Source organism: Anopheles maculipalpis, chromosome 2RL, assembly GCF_943734695.1.
Source record: "Anopheles maculipalpis chromosome 2RL, idAnoMacuDA_375_x, whole genome shotgun sequence".
NCBI lineage: Eukaryota > Metazoa > Arthropoda > Insecta > Diptera > Culicidae > Anopheles > Anopheles maculipalpis.
In genome coordinates, this window is record NC_064871.1 from 11,267,899 (window position 1) to 11,291,203 (window position 23,305).

A 23,305-nucleotide genomic window follows, 5' to 3' on the forward strand; every position below is an offset into this window, starting at 1 on the left:
CTGCTATAGAAGAACGATCAATATCTAAATTCATCTATTTAAACACAAGATTCTTCAAACGATAGTGTTATACTTCCTTCTTTTATCGCCTAATTTTCCTCTTTTTCGTAAATTGCCTGCACTTATGCGTCTTCTGTTGGTTTAAACTGAACTGAATTGCTATTGCAATTGTTTTACCAAAGTTTTAGTTTTTAACTTTTAAATGTTGTTATGTGAAAATGTTTTTCCTTTTGTTTCATCAACCGTACGACCGCACATTCAAATGTGGAACAAATTGGGCGGTTTGATGGCGGTTTTTGAGTTACACACTCAAGTTTCTGCAACATTCGATGTACACACACAGATAGTGTTCGTTCAACCAACGTTGTTAACTCTATCTACGAATGGTCTTGATTTTATCAGCGTTCCATCGATTAGCTTGTGCACGGCAAGTGCTTTTGTTGCCGCTTCGGTACGCCGGAACGAAATCGTACCGATCGTTTCGTTCTCCAGATACCAAATGAAATCAATCTCACCGTACGATTCGTACGTTCGATAAATGATCTGCTCCTCGGACGCTGGAAGAGAAGACCGCAGAAGAAGGAGGAGGTACATATATTTTTTCTTCAACCATTCAACCCTCTCGGGGACACACGCGCTTGACGGCGTCAAATGAGGAAAAATATGTTGGCACTTGAATATTAGGATACTTACGTTGTCGGAGTGTAAAGTAAAGCGAGTATCTCTCTCTGATAGACGGTTTGTCCGAATTAAATGCCACGCGTAGCCGGCGTCCCGCGATTTTAACATTGTTCATCTCCAGCGCTTTAAACGCGTCATCCCGATTGGCGTAGTCGAAGTACACCTCACCGTACCGTTTAAGGCGTTCAAAGTCCACATCCGTCACTTGGCCGAAGCGGGCAAATATTTCTTCAATTTCCCGTTCGCTCACCTGGCTGCTAACGTTACCCACGTAAACGCTGTGGTTGGAATGTTTCTTGTGAAAGCGTCCAATGTTGTACATTTGTCGATCCACAGAGTACGCTCGTCTAGCAACCGGTGATTTCGAGTTTTTCGATGGAGTCCTTGATCGTTGTCGATTCTGCCGTCCGTATGGTGGAGAAGGCGAACGGGATCCGCGCGAAAATCGAACCGGTGGTGAGCGGGTGTGCGACCGTGTAGGTGGTCTGTGAGCTGAACGGCGCGATCGTGATCTAGAGCGCACCAACCTTCCCGAGGTCTTTGATCGAGAGCGGGCCAATCTTCCGGCGGAGGTCCTTGATCGAGAGCGTACAAATCTTCCCGAGGTCCTTGATCGAGAGCGTGCCATCCTTCCAGAGATCCTTGATCGAGAGCGTGCCATCCTTCCAGAGGTCCTTGATCGAGAGCGTGCCATTCTTCCAGACGTCCGCGATCTTGAGCGTGATCGGGGTGACCGTACATCGCGACGGTACGGCGAACGAGACCGTGAACGATAGATCGGCGAACGGGATGTTCGTGATGAAGATCGTCTTTTGTGACGTCTCGCTGGTGGTGATGGCGAAGCATCAAATGAACTCCCGGCGTAGTGTGCATCGTCTGGCATACGGAAGCGTCTCTTTGCTTCTAGCTGTATCTGGATTTCACGCTGCTCACGATTAAGTCCTTCGAGCAGATCCCGCAACGCATTCACCCGCGATCCCTTGCGATAATCGAACCGTTGTCGCAGCGAGTCTAGCTCCTGAGAGATGGCAATCTTTTCCACACGTATTTGCATGTACCGTTCGTGCGCCAAACGGTCGGAAGGAGAGACGGATCGCATTTGATCCGAAACCATCATATTATCCGGCGATGAGTAGGTGGGAATGCTGCTACCTGTACCCGTTGTATGGGTGCTGATCCGTTGGTGACTGGAGGATGAGTAATTTGGCTCGCTTCGAATAGGCGATGACAGGCGCTGGCTGCTGCTTCCACTGGCCCTGCTACTACTGCTCGATGGCTCGGGTCTGCTACTGGTCGATTCCTTGGTTTTCTCTTCGGATGATTTTACCCGCTTCGTGCTAGTGGATGGCAGTAGTGCCGAAACGTTTGCTTCGTCCTTTTCCAATTGCTGCAGTCGACGCTGGATATCCTGCTCTTTCTGCTTGATGTAACGTTCCATCTCTTCCAGACTGTTCAGTTGATCCTGGCATTCCGATTTGATGCTGCGCTTTTCGACAATCACCTTTCGTAGATCTTCTTCCTGTCTGTCCACTACCGGCGGAAGAGCAGCACTGCTTGTCGTTGGTTTGGACGAATTGCAAGGTTCGTTGATGATTTCCACCGTCAAAGGTTCAGGTTTCGGTGCCACCGGTAGTCTCGGGGCTACTGGTGGTGGGATCGGCTCTACCGTTTTGCTGTCCGTGTCCTTTTCCCCCTTTTGCGGAAACATGTCCGATAGCAGCATCCGTGGTCGATGATCTTTCGAGTCCTCATCCACACCCGTACTCGCGACATAATTCAAATTAAACCCGGCTATTTTCTTTTGTCCTTTCCGTTTTACCACATCTTTCATCCCTGCAATTGTTGGGGTTTAGTTATAAACGCTCGATAGCATCAGTATCCACATGAGGAGAGATCAATTTTCCAGTACCGTGAGGCACTGTCACAAATCCAACCGGACAACAAGAAACGATAAGGTTTATTTGGTTTTGTCATAGTTTGTCAACTTACAGAACACATCAACTGGATGACGTTCAATCGATGACATTTCACAGGCTCGTTGTGCTCCCTTAACGTCGCGAAAGATGAGGACGAATTCGTTTGTTGATGTTTTTTCGGCAAAATACAAAACTCCACATTTAACAAACTCGCGTACAACTTTTGACAACGGCAGATTTTCCTCTAATAGGTGCATCGGAAATAGTTGGAGAATCGTTAATAAAGATGTTGCCAGAAACATTTTTTTTAACGCAAGCAACAATCCAAGTGCCACGGTTGTCTATTGCACTGCTCGCGTTAGAATTTATGTAGCATCATAGCAAATATGTATGTAACATCGTTCAAGTTTCGAACAAGCCAAAAAATCCATTTATCCATTTCAACATACCTGATTCCACCGTTACCATAACCGCTTCGATGCAGTCCAGTCTGGGGCTTTCCGCAGCGATGTGTTTGAAGATGAAATCCCCATATAACTTACCCTTCAGTCGTACAGCTCGGTAAGCCTCCAGATAGTTGGCAAAACTGACAAACACCTTATTTGAGGTCTGATCGAATCTGCTTGGTTCCTTGCGCATAGCCAACACGGCACCAGCCCGATTGAAGTAACCTTTCAGCATTCCTATCTTCGTAGATTTGGGACAATTGTAGAGCACCACTGGAAGTATTAAATGTTATAAATAGCGCAGCTTTTACCCTTCACCCCGTCCAGTCCGGTAACAATACCTTCAAAGCTGTACTTCTTCGGGTTGGGATTGCGATAATGTGGATCAAATCCCGTCTTGAATATGATATTATCCTTCTTTTCCTGCTCCTCTTTCGCTTCAATTTCCTGCAGATAGTTACCCTTCGGCGTACCGATCAGTTTGCCCTTAACGGCACGCTGAAACACGAGCAAGCTGGTGGAGAACTTCATGAAATCCTTCTGGCTCACTGGCACGACAGTAACGGTAATGTCCGCAATGGTATCGATTTGGCACGCGTCATTCATGTTGATCGGATGTGTAAAGTGTACGATCGTCGGTCCATTGTTGCGAACCTTTTTCTCCACGTACAACACATTGCCGATGTCTGTAAATGCTTGTACAATTTCGTCGTACAGTACAACTGAATGAGTAACATGAAAAGAAAGAATGGAAAGAATGATCGAAACGGTATAGATGTGTCAACGGACGAGATATCTTACAATTCGGTACATAGTTAATCAGCACAGACTGATTCTTCATTGGATGCAGTGCCTCTCCGGGTATCATGGTGAATATTGTGCAGGTGATATCGGACAGTACCACTTGTCGGCAGAAGCAGTTTATCGCTCGCTGTTGCGATTCCTCGTCCAGATAATTGATCATGTACACTTTACAGAACAACGCATTCAGACAGATGCCTCGCTCGATGCTTAGGATGGGACCGAACTTTTGAAAGTAAATGACCACATCTTCGTCGTACACCCCGCGCGGGATATTTTCTACTTTTACTGAAAGTTGAGAAGAAAAAATATTATAGTATGGAACATCGACGCTTTGTTGTGTTAGTACCTACCTGCCGTTTTGTTGGCTGTCTGGAAGCGTAACTTCCCGAAATGTACATCGCGCCGATAGACAAGCAATGGACTATACTCTTCCTGATAATCCTGCAGATCCTGAGCCGGTGAAAAATCATCGCTTATATCGTTTGGATTAAAATGGCCTGTAGAATCATCGTCCATATTGTCATTGTACTGCTGCTGATGTTGTTGTTGTTGTTGTTGCTGTTCATGGAAGTCATCGTCCAGATCGTCCATCATGTTCTGCTGCATATCGTGCCTGATCGGTTGCTGATTGCCAAAGTACTGTTGCTTCGCGCGCAGCAATTCATTGTAAACACGAGGTGTTTTGTAACTATCCAAATCTTCCAGCCGCACACGAACATCCTCGTCCAGGACTTTCACCGTCACCTGATGCTGGTTCAGCATCGAATTGTCTAGCTTTCGGTGAGCCGCGTGGGCAGCGGATCGTTCCGAAAAGGCAACGAACGCATAATGATTGGTGGGAATCTGTACCGTCTCAACATTCCCGTACCTGCAGCACGCTTCGAACAGATCCTCCTCGCTTGTATCTGGTGAGCAAACGGTTTGCATTAGCGACGAAACATTTAGAAAGCAATGCTACTACTATCGACTTTACTTACCGGATGATGTGTTATGTATTACTATGGTATAGCCGGCTAAAAACTTGCGATCGTCGTTCGACAGCATCACGCTCAACCGATGCGACTGGAAGAGTGTCTGGTCCAGGCTGCAAGCTTCCGCCGCCTGCGCCTCATTCTCGAACAAAACAAACGCAATCTTCGTCCGGCAATCGTTGCGATTTTCACGCATAAACGTGGAACCGACCACATTGCCAGACGATTTCAGCAAACTGTGCAACTCTGCCAGCGACGTTTGCTTGGGAATATTGGAAATGTAGACCACCTCTTTCGGATTCATTACGACCGCGGGAGCAAATGTTGCGACGACTTGTGGCTGTTCGCAGCTATTTTTTTCAAGGGAAATGACAGCCCATCCTGTGCTGTCAAACGTCATCGCAGCTTACCAAGCGATAGAGCTGAAGACGAGCTGGAAGTAACAACAGTGGAAAGAGGTGGATGTGTGGAGAATCGGACCTTGAGGCATATTAATATTTGAAGTTGAAGCATATTAAAATTATCTTATTTTACAATACAAAATACAAAAAGCGGACTAAGACGCTAACGAGTACACGGACTCACGGTACAAATAAAATTGAAAAACGCGGCACGTGTGAAGTTGGGCTCATAGCATCTAGACACGAAAATAAATTCACGAAACATCAACAAGAAAGGGTCTGAGGAGGTTTAGTTTTAATTCCAACACGACTAGCTCTATAGAAACTAGCTATATAAATTGGAAAGCTCATCGTAACAGCACTTCCAATCGACGTATTTTCACTCCTTTATAAAAAGTCGGTTGTGAGGCGTTTCAAGCGTTTTTTGTTGTTTGGGTTTCCGATGCGTTTTTTGTCGTTTGGGCTAGCTGTCAAATAAAAGGCAAAAGCGGCACTCGGTTTATGTTTACTGTAACAATCGGATCGTGAACATTTGTGATATTGCGGCTTAATTTCATGTCCTTTTAGTTTGCTTGTTGCCATAAACCATGGGTGGTAAATATGGGTTTTATACTACGCCCCAGGAATAGTAATCTAAAACATGTTATGTGCTGCTTACCCATCTTTGCAGACCATAAACAATACGAATACTATTTCGGTAATGTGCCGAAAAATGCTGCCGTAGAAGATCTCCGATCGTTTCTAAGTGATTGTGGTAAGATAACCAATTTCGAGTATCGACTGCACAAATGCACCTACTGCCCCACGAAGATTGCATACATCAAGTTCGCTCAACCGCTGGACGATAAGAAACTGGAAGAATTAAACAAATCAACCTTTCAGCAAAAGCGGCTATTTGTCGTTCGTACGATGGCGGAAAAGTTCTTCACACCACTGCTATCGGTTGTGGTTCGATATCTTAATGAGCGTAAGTTATTTTTTCCCCACACTCAGTCACTCTACCGGGACGAACCGTCAGCTTTATTTACAACACCCTATTTGCCCGGCAGAAATCACCGAGGAAGATTTGTACAACCACTTTTCCAGTGTCGGTACGATTGAATGCGTCCAGAAACCTTCGCACAACTATGCGTACATATCCTTTGCGGATAATGCCTCTATCAGACGCGCACTGGAGTTGAAGAAGTCGCTCAAAGGCATCGAACCGTACATCGTTGAGGTGAAGCGTAGGATCAGCATGTTTCTGGAGGCAAAAAAGCCCGTAGCTTACACACATATCAAGGAAAAGTGTGAAAAGTTAAATCTGGTGTATGATCCTGCAGCGGAAAATGAAACTACTTGTATGTAGGAGTCCGCGACAAGCGCGAATTTCATAATCATTATCAATTCACATGGTATTTTGCATACATTTGAATTGTGTCTACCTCCAGTGCTTGTTACCAACATCCCGCGTGACACCGAAGAGGACGATGTTATCGAGTTTTTGGGCCGGTTCGGCAAGATAGAGGACTGGATAATGCAAAAATCGGCCACCTGTGTAATGTCGAACATTGCCTACGTAACCTATCAGACGCCGAAGATGGCCCGTACAGCATTCCTGCACGGGCCACTCAATTTTCAGGGCTTCGGGATGGAGGTTTACAACCGTATGTTGGGATACACCGCGAACGATTCGGATAAAACCATTATCATTAGGCGTACGAGTGTGTGTGAGTAGATGGCAAGGCAGGGCACACATGTTTTCCCTGAATACTGAAAGATACTTTCTCGATTTTGTTTTTAGATTTAACCAACGACGAGATTTTTGAATCATGCTCCGAGTATGGAAAGGTTGAGTATATCCAGCGCATAGATTCTTTGAACTACAATACAATCGTCCGTATGGATACAGAATGGGCGGCCAAGCGTGTTTTGGAATTGCGCCATATTGCCGGCGAGGAAGTGGTGATACGAAAGTACACCGCCAAACAGTACATTACACCTACGTGTGCTCCCCGTTATCTGGAAGCACGGGTGCCTCCGAAACGATCCCGCAAAGAATCTATGCTGCAGCATATTACCGCCATAGAGGACCGTAAGAGCATATCCGTACTGCCCACCGCCTTCAATCCACAGTACTTTAATCCAAATCCACTGTACTACCGGAACGAGGTGCAGGTGTGGAACTATGGGCCGAAGCAAGGATTGGTAGAGTTTAGAGAGTATTTTAAAAAATATGGAACCGTGATCAATTTGCGTGAACATAAGGAGCACAGCCTGTCTCCGATCGGTGTCGCTTATCTGAGCTTCGATACGAAACTGGAAGCGAAACGCGTGTGTAAGTTAAATCATTCATTCATGTGCTCTAGACGGCTGCTGATTTTAATGGCCGATCAGTGTATTACACACGATTCAGGTCTTTGCGTTAGAGTTAGCAATCTGACGGAAGAAATAGCGGACGAAGATGTGTACGATAGGTTCGGCATGATCGGCGATGTAAAGTATGTTTTTCGTCCCAAGCTAGTGGAAGCAATCGTTTGCATGGGCAAAGAAAAATGGCAAGCAAAAGCGATGAAGGTGATGTGCGTTGGTCGGTTCCCCGTTGAGGTGTGCTCACTGCTCGGTCCGACTAATGTTCAGGGTGGACTCCCAGCTGTTAGCTCGGGGATGGCAAAGTACCCGATCGCTAGCCCTAGTATGGTACCGGCACCAGTACCACCACCAGTGCCCCCACCAGTACCACTAACAGCAGCGAACAATAATCAATGGTACGGTGCGACAGGTCAAAATTTTCCACCAGGGCCAATGATGATAGGATTGGTCGGTCCTACCAGTACGGGTAGTTGGATGCCGGTGGCACCAGTATCGCCGACCACCGGCATGGCAGTTGGATCGGTCAGAATGGTCGGACCGGCAGCAACACCCGTGGGATCAATTACTGTGGGCGGTCAAGAGGTAAGCCCGCGTATGCGAGGCCTGATGCAAACCGTAGAAGCGCAAATGATAAAGTGCAAAAATTTCACCACCCTGCCAATGACGGATCAGTTTAATTTGGTCCGTGACATCGTAAATCAGTGTATGAGTTATACACGGTTTTTGTCCATGACCGGTGAGGAGAAAATCCGACACCTCATAAACGAGTCGAAGATTTTTCAGCAGTTGAACACGTTTACGCTCTTCACGTATCCGGAGCAACTGCAGATGCTAGCCATCATTGAGGATTATTATCGTAGTACAAGCGAACCTGGATCGCTTCCACCACCCGCCAGTAGCACCGGCAGCAGTTCGGGAGCAAAGGAATCCGATGGGAAACAACCACTAACAACACTCAAAATGTTGCCACGTGATGCCAAGGAGAAAATGGATGAACCAATGGCGAACGAGCAACCCGATGCAACATCCAGCGATAACAACGACGCTATGGATGACGATGATTCCATTCCACCGGCACCATCACCGCCACCATTATCATATCGTTCCCGATCTCCTTCTCCAGTGGACAATGAGGATGGAATGTGGCTTCCCTCTAGCGGATCGATTAACGGCTCCATCCAGCAGCAAATGATCGAAGGCGCCTCATCAGCGGCGGCGAAAAAGCGACGTACTAAAAAGAAAGCTAAACAGTTAGAAAAACCTTTGATACAAATAGCGAACCTGCCAAGGGAAGTTAGCAAGGCAGACATTGAGCAACTGTTTAGTAAGCATGGCAAGGTAAAACTAGTATCAAACGCAAGGTCCCATTATCCAAACTCAAACTCGATGATCGTTATGTTCGACACGATCTATCAAGCGTATATGGCATTGGAACATAATTTAACCAAATTTCAGGGACGGCTGATACGTGTTAATATGATCGGATCGTGCTATAAACCCACATCACAATGTGGCATAAGCGTAGTTAGCAATGGCCGTAAGTTAATCCGACGTAGTCAACCTGCTAGGAACTAAATTAATATGTATCCATATATTACCCTACTTTCAAACCTTATCTTTGTGTGTCACAGCGTACTCGGAGCTGGCGATCTACGAGACGTTCAAGTCTTGTGGAAAGATACTACATGTGCACACCGAGGGCAAGTCCGGCAATGAGCTGTGCCTGATCGAGTTTGAAGATAAACAGTCCGCACAGGCCGCACTCAAGATAACCTACCTGCACAATGGGAATCGTTGCAAAGCGCAGCATCATTCATTTGCAACGGAGGTAAGTGTGGAACACCCGATGTATCAACGTTGTAGCAAAGTTGGCAGAATAGCATTTAAAACTCACTCTCCTGTTTGCCGACAGCCGCCAACGAAGGATTAAATTTAAGGTTTAGAATTTAAGCAAAAGAATCGAAAGTAGGGGCAAACATTTCACAAGTGTTCCAACTTGAGGAGTTAGACCATAGGAATAGTTATGCTTAAGAGATACGCACTATGAATCAAATTTTGTTGAGATTTAATGTAAATTGAAAAAAAAAAAATTACTCTGAACGGTATGAAGCGAACATACCGAGAAGAGGCGATGCTGATGATCGAAAACATCAGAATTTTTTAAATAACTGCCTTCATTACGAAAGGGGTGCTTGTGAGGTGTAAGTGCTGGATCCATAGCACACACGCACAAGTCAGATGACATTCGATAAGTTGAGCATGAACCTATAGGCTCAATTAATCAAAGTTCACGTTAGTTACTTAAGAACTTAATTTAAGAACGAGTAATTGTATATAGTTAAGTAAGTTCCGGCAAAACCGTAGGAGAAATGTACAACATCACGTGGATGTTGTAGGAAACATCCACATGATGGAATTAAAAATAATTAATCGATGGGTTGCGCGCTCTGATTGAAATGAATTACTAACAACTTAGTCAATCAGGGCAAACCAAGCCATGATCCACCCCCAAACCTTCAAAAACTCTGACGTGCGATCGTTTGGTAAGTGTATGAAAAGATGAGAGTGAAAATTAATAAGTGTAAATGTTTAAGAGATAAGACGTGAGAAACAATCAACACTGGACTTGATGCTGGATTCAACAAGACGGAAGAAGACGGCTCGAAAAGTACAGATCACGCCCCGGAGGGAAACCCAATCAACTCATCGTGCTGCGGCCATCTGTATGGAAGCGTAGACGGAAGGATTTGCTAGCTAGCTAAGAACAGCATACGTGCAACTAGAAAAAAAAGGATTATTTATATCACCATATAAGTAATACATCGGTAAACCAATAAAGTGAAGTAATGATTTGTTTTTTTTCTTTTTGTGGTATACAGTACAAGGTGAAGCGAATATTAAACTGCAGAAATAAAGTAATCGAGCGTTACGTTCATTTTAGACGACCTCTACTAATGCAGTCTCTATTTTATTTCGCTTTTTTTTTTTTTGTTGTCCTGAACGGTTTTGACCGTTTATTTTCTAAACTATCACACAATTAGGGGGATGATTTCGTTACACTTAAAACTCGCCTCTATTCCGCTCCTAAATAAATTGTTTGCGCGTTTAAGTTTTATATTATTTTTTTTTTGTTCGTTTTGCTGTTGCAGCACTAGAATCTAATTGTTTCGCGTGTTTTTATGTTTTGTCATGTTGCTTTCTTATTGTTGCGTATATGTAGGCTAAAATTATACCACGCTAGCAAACTTAAAATTGTTCCTCACGGATCATTAAAACAACGAAATATTGGAGTTTTGTTTTTGTACCAGTCTTCTCTCTGTCCATCAAAGAGAACGAGAGAAAGAGAATCTACACAACGAACGGATTCCATTCCAGGTGACCCGCGCGATTGGTAAATGCAAGCGGGAAACTCATTCACTTCAACGGCCAATTGTTGCGCAGGTGCGCAGTGGATGAACTTTGTAGTTTTGGTTAAATAAGGATAATTTAAAAAAAATCACACGGGAAAACCTAACATATATCAACATGATGATTGGCAACGGCGCGAAGTAAAAGAGACGTTTACCCGACAGGCAAGAAAAATTACACAACTAATGCTTTGACTTAATGAATCAACGATCAATCGTATCACAGTTGAAACATTATCCTTTGATGTAAGGAACGAAAGTTTCTATTATTTGTGTGGCAAATTCGTGCGCTGCTTTTTTTGCCTTGCGTTTTTTCTTGTTTTTGCCACGAACAATCATAATACTAATACAACACATACAGCAGACTTTTCTTGTTGACTTTTTTATACTTTTTTTTGCGTGTGAGGTTTTAGGAGGTTTTCAGCTGCGAAACTGAAACCGTTGCCTCGCTTGCCTTACGGGCTAATCACTAACAACGATTCTAAGATAATGGATGAAACACGGAACCACGGCGGAACCGAGAAATTTTGCTTTTCGACTTTTTTTTTTATTTGTTCTGTTTTTAGTGTACATGAGCGCAAATGTAAATAAGGTTTGGAGAATATATTAGTTGCTCAGTTTGCAGAAGGAAGTATTAAAATGGCTTAAAAGAAACATACAAAAAGAAACTTGCACTACCCCGTATCTCACGGCGAAATAGATAAACTGCAGGGAGGACACTCCTTCTTTACTTGTGTGAACGTGAACTATCATATGCGTGGGGTGTTTGTGTGCATATTTGTTTTGCATTGCAACGTGTTAAAAAAAAATCTCGGAAAGAAATGCAGCATTTACAGTGACCGTCAATAAACCGTCCGTCAACCTGCTAATGCACAGAAGGTAAGAATGCGATCGTGAATCCAATTTGCAACGAATCGACCTAGTTTTCCTTTTGTAAAAGTTAGTTGAACATTTTATGAATATGTTCCTATCATTTGGATGAATTACGGAATCGATTATTAGTCCCTTTTTTTTATTCAGATGAAAAAATAGCTAGAATACATAAGCGAATAGTTAGTTTTTGTTGGGTCAAAAAATGTTCAAACAAAGATGCTATGGAGCAAAATTTGTTAAAGTTATACCTGGTGGAAATATCAAAACCAGCTTTTAGTAAAGCGGACATAAAAAATGGTCTTATATTAATAGCGGTCATCATATACGTGCTGTACGCTACCCGAAATACAAACTTGGTACACCCGTGTTTTTTTGGAGAGCGGGCTAAAAGTATAGCTACGTAAATAATAAGTCATTGAAATTCGTTGCCACAAAATGGAAGAGCGCTTTGTTTGCCACCATGCTCCCATAATCTCGCGCGTTTTTTGATGCTAGGGAGAGTGTATTTTAAAAATCGTTCTGTATGCTGTAAAAGTGTGTGCGCGCGCGTGTGTGTCTATGTTGTGTACTACCAAAACTAGTACACATGCTTCGTACTATCTGCACTCAACACAAAAATTAGAGATCGTCCTTCGTAAGTACAAAGGCGCCAGAGCAAGACACTGGACGATGTAGAGGTAATGGCGAACATTATTTAGCCTGCCTGCCAGTGAATCGTTACTTTTCATTGAAAAGTACGAAAGTTATATCGCCCCGTTTTATTTTTCCCCCATATGCTGTGCACTACAGCAAGGAAGGACAGTTTAAACGCTATTAGGTCTTATATGTTTATGCTTTACACGCACACGCACCCAGATATACATACACACGATACGCCGTACGAAAAAAAAAGAATAAGGCAATCATAATGAGAAAGTAGTGTTAATCCGCCCAGTTTGCACTTCTTTTTCCTGCTCGCTTTTAGAGTATTTGCATTCATTACCTTTTTGGGATGTTTTACATCCGAAGTGTGTAATTCAGTAAGACGTCGGTGCGACGAGCGCTCGCTGCCCGAACGATGGCACAAATTCGGCGGCCAGCGGATTTAGCGTCGATTTCTCAACGTTCACATCCTTCGGCTGGCGGATCAGCTGCTGCTGGTCTTTGTCGAGTTGTAAGCTGGACAGTATGTTTACCAGCCCACTAAGGTGGGCAAACAAAAGAAATAAAGAGTTTTTAAACAGTACGGAATAGTTTTCGAATAGCCGAATATTGCTTCTTCTTACCTTTCCCTCGGTACATTGCCAACTAGCGCCGCCGAGGCCATCAGTTCGGCCGATGCCATCTCATCCATCATCATCGCCTCGATGCATTGGTCCATCAGCTCTTCCTCCTCTAGCCGCTGCAGCTCCTGCATATCAAATTCGTCCTCATTTTCCATCCACATGTACTCGGCGAAATCGTCCGCCGCGCCAGTGGTGGTTCCTTCGTTCGGTGGTGTGCTCAAACTTTCCGCGTCCGAGTCGTAAGGATCGTGCGGGTAGTGGATCCCGGCCGTCGTGTTACGGACCGCCGTCGTATCGGCATCTCCACCACCTCCCCCTCCGGCTCCTACTCCGGCCCGATTCAGCATTCCGGCGTTTATCGTGATGTGGGTATAGGTGTTCGAGCTACTTCCTCCGATGTTGTTATCGGGCATCTTCATTTTCATTTGCTCCGTCGCTTGCGGAATCGATAGGCAATGAATGGAGCGTGTGTTTGTGGTCACTACAAAAAAAGAAAGCAATAGGAAATTTTATGTAACTATATGTGTAGCAGTTACATTCTTGGGAGAGAGAGAGAAAAGTCAAGAGAAAACATTCGCGTAATCTACCAGATGCGTTGTTTGTAAACTCGCTAGGTTATTTATCTGTTGTTTGTTTGCTTTGAGCTAATTATAAACAATTGCCTAATCCTGCGCTGGTGTGGAATGGGCTTGGTGTTGGGAACAAAATAACAACAATCATAATTCCCCTTTGGCAAGGTGGAACTAGATGTACTTGCTATTTTGTATGCCACTCTCGTATGCGTGTCCACGGTATGCCTGCATCGGGCGTTACTTTACTGCTGTTACACTGCCTCAAGGTGAATTGTAGTAGCCGTAACTACACATCGCTGAAGAACGACGATGCTCTTCGTGGAAAAAATCTGGTCTTCTTCTCGCTCATCCCACTACTTAACCTTCATACTAACAAAAACAATTCCAATACGACGTTTAAATACTTTTCAATCACAACAAAGTTTGTGTTAACTTATATTGCGATACTACTGCTTGAAAAGGGGGCCCTTCGAAGTACCAAACCACAACCCGGTAGCACCACCATCTTTTTGCCAGTTCATTACCTCAAGGAGAAAACGCTATATGCTCACACAACGTCGCAATTTTGTTTCACTACGAATTTCAGCCAGCCAGACGGGGGTTTTGTACGAACCAAAATAATAAGCGTGACACTAATTTGTACAGCAGCAATAATTTTGTACTTAAAATTTCAAAAACCACCAGGAAAAACAGAGTTCACTTGAGAAAATTTGGAACACCTCCTTAGCCGAGAGCGTTTGTGTGGTAGATGGTTCTTTCTGTGAGCTCGTTTGCTGGATTGCTTTGTTATTTTTTTCCCCCTCGTACAATGGCGAACGTACACGAATGGGCGAAGGTGTTGTTTAGGGTGACCAGATTTTGAGTTGCAGAGCCAAAAGCAGACGGCAAATGTAGTTGTTTGGTTAAATTTTGTTGATAAAATAGCAAATTAAAGTTCTTACATGAAATTTCAATCGAAGAAAGGGCAAAAAATCGTTTTAATTCAATAAATTAACTCTACAATGACCAGCGAATCGGGTAGCCCCCGCAAACAAATGGGACTGACATTGGTCATTCGAGTAGCTTTTCGAGCAGTGAGAAAACGTAAACATTTCGGTCGGTGCCCGAATGGAACGTTTTTGTCGGAAGTTTAAAATGTGACCGTTTGGAGTTTATGCTGTAGGTGAAGTTATCGCGTGGTTCTGTTTTAGCATTATGAAGAAACGAGTATATTTACCGTAGTTATTTAAAAAAAACTATATCACACCATCAAGCTGGCTCACTGGCTTTAAATTAATAATCGATTAATAATACGTCTAGTATGGATTAAAAAAAGCCGCCTTTCAGTGGACATACTTATCAGCTAGGGTTGATTGAAGTCACAGGTTCAGAAGATTAGACTCTCGATTAAATTGTAATAAGTGCCACTAATTTGGATGGAATAGTTTCAACTGTTGTGAACATAAAAGCACCAACGAGAGAGAAATGAATTGCAATAATACTCGATTTTTTTTTAGATCTGCTATAAGTGCGTTAGTATAATATAGTATAGTATGAGTCTAAATGATAGTATAAAATAAAGTATAAGTATTTTAAGCATAGTTTTCAATTAAAACAAACAGTTTCTGTGCTGTAACGACAGCTCATCTATTCCACCCCAGTTGCAGCAAACGAATAAGCAATGGTAGAAAGGAATGGAGCATCCGGCTGATGGAAGTTAAACAATTGATTTGCTATTCCTGTTTCTACCCGATCGGATAGAAAGGCAAACAAAAAAAAAAACAGGAAAACTTTTTGTTTGAAGGGTTAGGTGCATTATTCAAGGTGTAGCGGAAGAAAACTTTCGCGTAACGGGCTTAGCATGCTCGTTTAATTTAAAATGCATCCCCTACACATCCAGCGGGATAGTGTGCCATGCGACGGTCCCAACAAAACTGTGCCTCCTATTTATAGCCACTATCGATCAGGCAAAATTAGATTACGAATGAAATGTTAACGCAATATCTAAATTGGAAATTCAATGATTAATAAAGTTTTGTTTTGTCCATTGCGGCTAATACTCAATCCTGCTCGTTTCCACCCAGGCGGCCAGGCTGGCGCTAGGGGTGCGTTTCGTGCCGGTGTCGCTTTACGGGCGCGTTGTATGTTCAATCAGATAAAGTCCTTCAGATTGTTACCAGGTCTATGTAAACAGTCGTGTGCTTAATAAGCATGTATCAGTGAACAACATCATACTTTTACCTGGTCACTGTACATAATTGACGAATATCATCATCATTTCATTGAATCACTTCCCCTTTTCTAGAGGCCACCCGAGAATGTCACGGATAATGGATACAAGATTATTTTGCCTTACCCCTACAGAAATGATGAAGATGAATTGGTTTATTAGTGCGTAAATACAAGTACTGTGACAATCAACAGGTCAACAATAGAAAACGGCTAAATAATTAATATTGCTTTTAGTTGTACAGTTGGGTAGAATCTCGTATTGTAAAATAATATTTGAAGGTGCTCGTATACATGACAATAATACTTTTTTTAGTAAGCAGTAACTATCACAAAAAGTAAAACAAAATAAAACAAAGAACATAAAAATTAAAAAAAAACAACAGAGAAAAGGATATAAATCACATGGAGAAAACATTTTCCACTAAAAGTTCAAAAGAGATAGAAAGTAAAGCATGTGTTTGTGTGAGAGAAAGGCAAAGCAGAGAGAGAAAGAGAGAGAGAGAGAGAGAGAGAGAGAGAGAGAGAGAGAAAGATCGTTCGCTCCATAAAGCATTTCTCAGGTTTGGAACAGTGGACAGCATGAGCAAAAGAGAGAACTGGTGCGAGAGCCAAGCAAAAGGAAAACGAAAGTCGTAGCCACTCGAAAAGCGATGATCTGTGAGGTTTTACTAAAGGGAAAATATATTACCACCGTCCGGTGGCACTCGTCAGTAACGGGGCAGCGTTCACGCAGTTCAACAACGCGCGATGCAATAAACCAAACAGCGCTGTTCGATACGGTTGGCGATACTGTAGGGACCCGCACCCGACGTTACAGTAACGGTTTGATTTAAATTACGTCTCTAGTTGGTGGTGTCATCGAAAGGACATAGTTTAGATATTATTTCACAATTGGGCTACGTGCGTTCGGCGGCTTCATTTTTGATACGGTGCAATAGCGAAGGTTTATCTAAAATTACAAAAGGTGACCCTTGTAGTATGCGGATAAGTGAGCGGTATGTTTTGTGAACAACAAGCAAAAAAAAGTGTTAAATTTTATGAAAATTTCTGTTGCTAGAAGTAATCCAATAAGATAGTTTATTTATAACACTGGGAGGATGTATGTGAAAGCTTCCTAACGGATGGAGGCGCCTGGTGATTTTTAACGAGCCATCAATCAAATTTAGTTTAAGCTAATTTTTAATACAGCAAATTGCACACATGAGTTAGAAAACACTTTTAAATGAATAGAAAAAAAGCACACGTTCTTACACGTAGCAAATCAAACATGTCCTGACGACAAAAGAGAAACAAATTAATCTTTCAGTTGTTTGGCCAACAGTGCTCGGTTAACGAATGCCATTGCACACATACGGCTCCTTCACATCCACAGACAGGTCAGCTGAAGAAAGGAAAAACACAATAGTACACCGTTCATTATGGGTATTAATTGCGAAGAGTGGAGAGAGCAAAAGGCTACAACAAAACTACCATTCCACAAGCTTGACCACTCTCGTTTATGTCGCCAAATGAATAGCGACCTAACCGTAAAGGTAAGGTACTGTTTCTGTCCCCGCTCCTATGCTGAACAAACTGAGCACCACCAAGGGCAGCAGCTTTTATTACTACAGTGGAATACCATGGTGAAGCAACCCCTGGCTGCCCACCCAGGCTAGCGGGCCCCAAGCTATATGGTTGAAATGGAAATTAAAACAATAATAGGCTAAACAAGCGAACTGGTTGAGGGGAGCGGGGGTTGTGGGAGAGTGGGAAAGCGAGTAGCGAAGTAGGAAACAAATGAAACCGAACCCTACCGAACAGCTAGCACGTGTACGGCTAGCTATCGGGCTATCGGGGTAGTCCTGCGTGTCGTCCAGGTGGCAGGCGGAAAGGTGAGCAGTTGCCCCGATTTGTGTCGAGTGTCTGCGTGTCTCCGTGTGCCGCTGTTCACCGATCGTTCGGTCTGCGCTTTGTCACCGGGGTTGTTTTTGTTTCTCTTGCCCTGTGACCGGGTTTTTTTCTCGGTATCCCGTGTCCGCTCTGTAATTTGGTCCGGCCTTGTTTGGCCTTCGAACGGTGCGGTACGGTCATTTGTGGATGGTTTAGGTTAGTTTCGTACGATTTGGTCAGTTTCGGGCATCGACGCATTTGTAATCATAATCGATCGCTTTGGAAAAGGTTAACAACAGCAACAGCGTTTTCGGCGCGCCTGTGCCTGTGCCGTGGAAGGGTAATGGGTGGCAACCCGCGTAGTTGACCGTGGACAAGGATACGGAACAGTTTAACTGTTTCCTCCGGTACTGTAGGAACGTTCTTGCAAAGATAATCCATTTCCAGTCCAGTCCAGGAGTTTTTGTGCAGATTAGCGCCGTGTAGTAAACAGTTTTCTGCAGCATAATTTAACGTGAACGCGGACGAAGTTATCATTCTGATTATGCAGGAATATATTAGTGCCACACCGTTACCAGTTTACGAATGAATGAAACAGCACCCCCTCACTCGCGGTCGTGCTGCTATACGCGCGATACGGAAACGCGTTCGTGTCGCTCTGTGTCCTCAAGGGGAAAAAATGCTTGGTTTTGGCGCAATCCTTACGCTGCACAACTAATTAACAGTCAACGTGAAAGGTGCCGTGTTTGAAAACGAAAGGCAACAGAAAACAAATTTATCGATCGTAGTGTTGAAAAGAAAAGTGTCGTTACAGGTGTCTGTGTGGGTTTGCGTTTCTGTGGAAAAAGAAAAAAAAACATTTAGCATAACCAACACAGTGACGTACGGTTGCGGATATTAATTAACTAATTAAACACGGCACGGCAAGTGAAGTGATAGCAAGGATAAAAGAAGGCGAAAGGTGTTGAAGTTGTGCTGCGTGAAGTGATTTGTGAAAGCGCCCAAATTGCTGCAAACAGTTTTGCAGCGTGCAAAACTGTACGAACGATCAGCTCGTCAGCTTTGTGATGAAGCTGAACAGACACGGCGCAACTGCTTAGATGGTACTAGGACCTGCTTATGCTGGTAAGCAGTGTTACCAGACTGTTGCACTCCTTTTTCTGTAGCAAAAAAGTAAACACTCACAAGCTTTTAGTAGATGCTTTAAGTTAAAAAAAGCAGCAAATTGTGGTTTGTAAATTGTGGTATTCATTATCGTTTGCTTTGCATACTGTCCGATCGAAAGGCAATCATCCAAACAAAACCGATACGCATCACAAAGCACACGCCGTAGACGAACAATGAAAAGACGCACGCTGGGAAGTGTATTTATGGAAGTGGTTTATAATTAGAACGAATGTAATGATACCGATGAGTGATATTCCATTTTTAGTCATATTCCCATTTCAATGTCACACTGGATTGTGCGTACATACTGAGCGAAACAAAAATAACATCACTATGTGTTTTAACAATGTTTTGGGCAAATGAAATGCCAATTCTTGGTTTTTCGGTATCGGGAATGTTAACACAACCTAGAAACCTACTAAAAAGGATGCGAAATAAAAACAGCACCACTTTGTGTTTTGATCAACAATTAAAATTCATTTTCAATGTAGTAGAAGTGAGTGTACGAGTTATGATTTGGGTGGGTTTAGACTTATTATAGTGGCATTATCTTCTTGATTTGCAATTACTGGACCTTCACAGTCACTCGCCATACTCGTGAAGATCTCATTTTTAGGCTTTAGATACTCGTGGATTTCAGTCGCGTTGAGATGAGATAAAAAAGCTCATATTACAATCGAGTTTTTCACAATAATCGTACCAAAAAGTATTGCCAATCATCATCTAAATTCTCAAAAGTCAAACATCATTTCAACCGAAAAGACCACATTTTTAGAACCATTGCCATCCGGAAGCAGATTTTTCGTTAATATCGAACTAATTCAGATGTGATGCTTTGTCAAGTTCGACTTGCCAATCTTTTTGTACCGCTTTCTTTTTTTTCTTGCGCAAGTCTTGTGGTCATCGGAGTTTGGTATTCGGCACACTGATTTTCTTCAAACAATTTGCCTATGCGGCACCGTAGTATAGCTCCGAGTCCAAGTGTCCAAGTGTAATTGTGCAGCTTGAAGACCTAAAGATCGTTTGACCGATTTCATTCCAAGAAAAACCTGCATCGTGATGACCTTTTACCAGTTCTCCGAACCTAATCTACTGAGCTCAGCCTATGAATGAACGAAACACATTTCTTTCACGACTTTTTTTTATTGGGACTTCATTCTAAATGGGAGCCAACTGCGCAACTGACTCAAAAATTAACTATACACATAGGTCAAGGAGGAGCATAGTGTAGATGGTGGATCCATTTATTTACTTTAAATATTTATTTACCTAAATTTCAAAGCATTAATTGGGAAAGGATTAAAATCGTTTGTGCTTGAAGTTTAAAGTGAGGAAAAAACATAGCGTTGACATTCTTATTTCACCCACTGTGCACATAAACATAGCATCTTAAAAGGGAATTGTTACCTTAATTCAGTTCGCTTTCATATATGTTGTTATAAAAATAAACAAAATTGAGGCACGAGACATATCAGAAGTTTGAGTTTAAGTTTGAGAGTTAAATCGATTTTCTGCCAGTAAAAGAAATAAAAAAAAACCCTCATGTTTGTTTTGTAGCTCAAGCGCAATCATGTTGATAATACTGAATGATTTGTTTTTTGTTTCCTGCTTTACGCACACAATTGCTGACGAATCGCGGCGTGCGCTTTGTGTCTACACTTTATGATTTCTTGCTACATTGGTGTACGTGTGTATATAAATCCACTTGCACGGCAGGAACGAACAAAATGTCGATGTACCATTCAAATTCGATCCTTCAAGTGTGTTCAAGCAAGAACGGGAAGAAATGATAAGCATCTTGCCAGCCACACTGCGAAAAGTTTATTTTAGCCACACAATAGGACACCATTAATGATGGAATGGTCGTGGAGGTTGGGGAATGGAGCAGCGATTTACGGTTCTTTATAGTTATCTTGCTCATCCAAATGGGTTTAGAGATTAAATGGATGGTACTTCGCATAATTTGTGCTACCGGGGCGGGCTGGCTGGAATGGCAGAGAGCAAACCCTAGAACCTAGTGCAGCATGGTATGGCGGTTTTGTTTGAATTGGATCGGGGTAATGGACAAGTAAAGTCAATGTTTCTTTTTTGCCTTTAGTCTTAGTTTCTGCCTGCTTGCCGGAGCAGATGGAATGGAAATCGATTCGAAAGGATACGGACAGATGGAGAAAGGACGCCGTGCCGGAGATCGCAAGAAGCCAGGAGTACCAGAAAGCCGGCACACGCTTGACGGCAATGTCGACAAATGGAATAATAACGAGTTTGGTTGTGCGGAATAATTACATTACATTTTTTCGACAGTCTTGTCAACCTGTCACCGTGCCGATTCGATGGGCTCTATCGACGTCACACGATTTCACGGAAGAATGCAGCATATGACGCCATCATTGCTGTTAAGTGGAGTGGATATGAAGAGGAAAGCAAAAAAAAAAAATACCTCACCCGAGAGCAAAACCAACCCATAAAAGCTACGAAAATGGTACACTCTCTCGAGCAATAATGGAGTGAAGGAAAGTTGTTCCACCACCCGCTACCACTAGTGAGCGCGATGAAGCGATGGACTGCCAGGAAAGGGGTAAGCTGGCCGTTGTTGTAGCACTGGCCGCAAAAATTTTTGACCACGCTCGATCGATACACTGCTGGTCACTGCTGACGTCATTGATAGTGGACGAAACGGGACGTTCAGGCTCTTGAAGCGACGGAAACGAACGGCGTGTACCTTCGCGTGCTCAGTATTTTGGCCTTTATACACGCCATTATGGTCTGGTTTTGTTTGGCGGTATTGTCCTCCCTCTCGCCCACTGGTGGGAGTTAAGCAACCCAAACTCGCCAGCACAACCGGTAAACCCGAAAGGAAAGCGAAATGAGCGTTTTAGCAATAATCAACGAGTTGCCACCGGGTGGACGGTGTCACCCCTGTACCTGTACAGACGGTAGCTGGTGAATAATTGAGCCCCGTCAATCAGCACTACTCTTCAATTATCTGTCTGTCTGTGTGTGGGTTTATGTGAAGGGAGCAAAGAACCATCGGTACCGAATCGCTATCGATCCTGCTGTGCTGCTGCCCAGCTATCAGCAAGGCAACCCGTGTCCTCCAGGTCCAGGTACCATGATTGTAATAACATGGCGTAACATAACTGCAACCTAATGTTGGTCCACTAGAACAAGGGCTGGTACTGTATGTGCCACATAGTGCTGGTAGTGTAAGATTGCAGATCAATCGATAACGAGCGGTAAAGCGCTTATGGTAATTTTTTCGAAAATTTTCGATGAAAAAGAATGGAAATTTAAAGTACATTTTAAGGGAAAATGAATAATTTTCTACCGAGATAAAGAAAGTAGTTGTATCATCCCGTATAATAAGCCTAACTGTGTTAAAAATTATCTTTCAAACCTTCGTTCTCAAGGTGTGCTTCCTCTTCCTTGCATGTGTGTGTGTTGCTTGCATGTGTGTGTGTGTGTCTGTTGTGGTCAGTATTTAGGGCACCATCGTTCCAACGACCCACTGACCGAACCGAATGCAGTTCGTGGCAGTTGGATCCCCTCGCTTAGATGGATGCGATTTTAGCAAAAGATTTATGAGATTCTTGATGGTAAATTATTGTTTGCAAAGTTCGCATGTCCAGCACAGGCGCCGGGTCATGTCCTGAATGCTCGACAATAGGACCCAATACACATACACACACACACACACACACGGGGGTACACGGAAATTGATGTGTTTTCTTTGCGCCCTTATTTTTTTCGAACAAACCATTTGAACGCCTGAAAGTATGCAACGGTTTCTGGTGTTTTTTTTTTGCTTCACTCGCATCGCGAAATGGCCATGCACCCGATACAGTTGCAAGCAGCTGGTTGAGGTCAATTGGAATTTTATTGCTTTAGCATTCGACCACATTTTCGTCCACAGTTCGTCTCTGCAGGAGCCGGTACGGTACGGTTGTGGAATAATTATTACCCCAACATCAAACGTGCCACCGATCATACGGGGGCAGTACCATTTTCCCTGTCAGGCGTATCCCGCGCCAGGGGCAAGTTTGCTGGTGGCACGACCTTGTCAAACGATGGCTTCAAACGAGAGGGTCCGTTTGACGAGTTTTGTGGGAAAAACCCATCCCGGTTCACCTTGGATTTCCTCGGTTGCCATTGATGGGGCCAGCATTTTCTTCGGCCAGTAGCGTCACAAGCATGACCGCACATCGAACGAAGCGTACGGACGCTACGGACCAGTCCAGTCCCGTAGTCTGGGCGGAGTGTTTAGTAATAATTGGGGATTTGCAGAAATCGTCGAGATGTGGCCAAAGCCTGTGGCGTCCGTAGTTTTGCTGATCTGGTGGCATCGATGTGTTGCCCATCCGTTGGTGATTTGC

The 23,305-nt window shown here is 43.5% G+C and overlaps 3 protein-coding genes and 1 pseudogene across 4 annotated transcripts in view; 1 reads left to right on the plus strand and 3 right to left on the minus strand.

Annotated features, from left to right (window-relative positions):
- Positions 1-23,305, minus strand: part of LOC126558824 (pyridoxal phosphate homeostasis protein) — a 445,790-nt gene that overhangs the window by 137,158 nt on the left and 285,327 nt on the right. The gene's annotated exons all lie outside the window — the stretch shown is intronic.
- On the minus strand, positions 355-5,198 carry LOC126559676 (uncharacterized; annotated as a pseudogene).
- LOC126560090 (uncharacterized) lies at positions 5,807-9,501 on the plus strand. Its single transcript, XM_050216251.1, has 7 exons — positions 5,807-5,813; positions 5,890-6,186; positions 6,269-6,559; positions 6,650-6,928; positions 7,003-9,108; positions 9,203-9,399; positions 9,484-9,501. Exons 1-7 carry the CDS (start codon positions 5,807-5,809, stop codon positions 9,499-9,501), a joined length of 3,195 nt encoding a protein of 1,064 aa, XP_050072208.1.
- Positions 12,843-23,305, minus strand: part of LOC126559130 (uncharacterized) — a 186,390-nt gene continuing 175,927 nt past the window's right edge. The window contains exons 2-4 of the mRNA XM_050215245.1: positions 14,213-14,229; positions 13,117-13,597; positions 12,843-13,033 (exon numbers count right to left, since the gene is read on the minus strand). Coding sequence (XP_050071202.1) covers positions 12,868-13,033; positions 13,117-13,541 — 591 coding nt within the window. The 5' untranslated portion in view covers positions 13,542-13,597; positions 14,213-14,229 and the 3' untranslated portion in view covers positions 12,843-12,867. The remainder of the gene's footprint in view (positions 13,034-13,116; positions 13,598-14,212; positions 14,230-23,305) is intronic.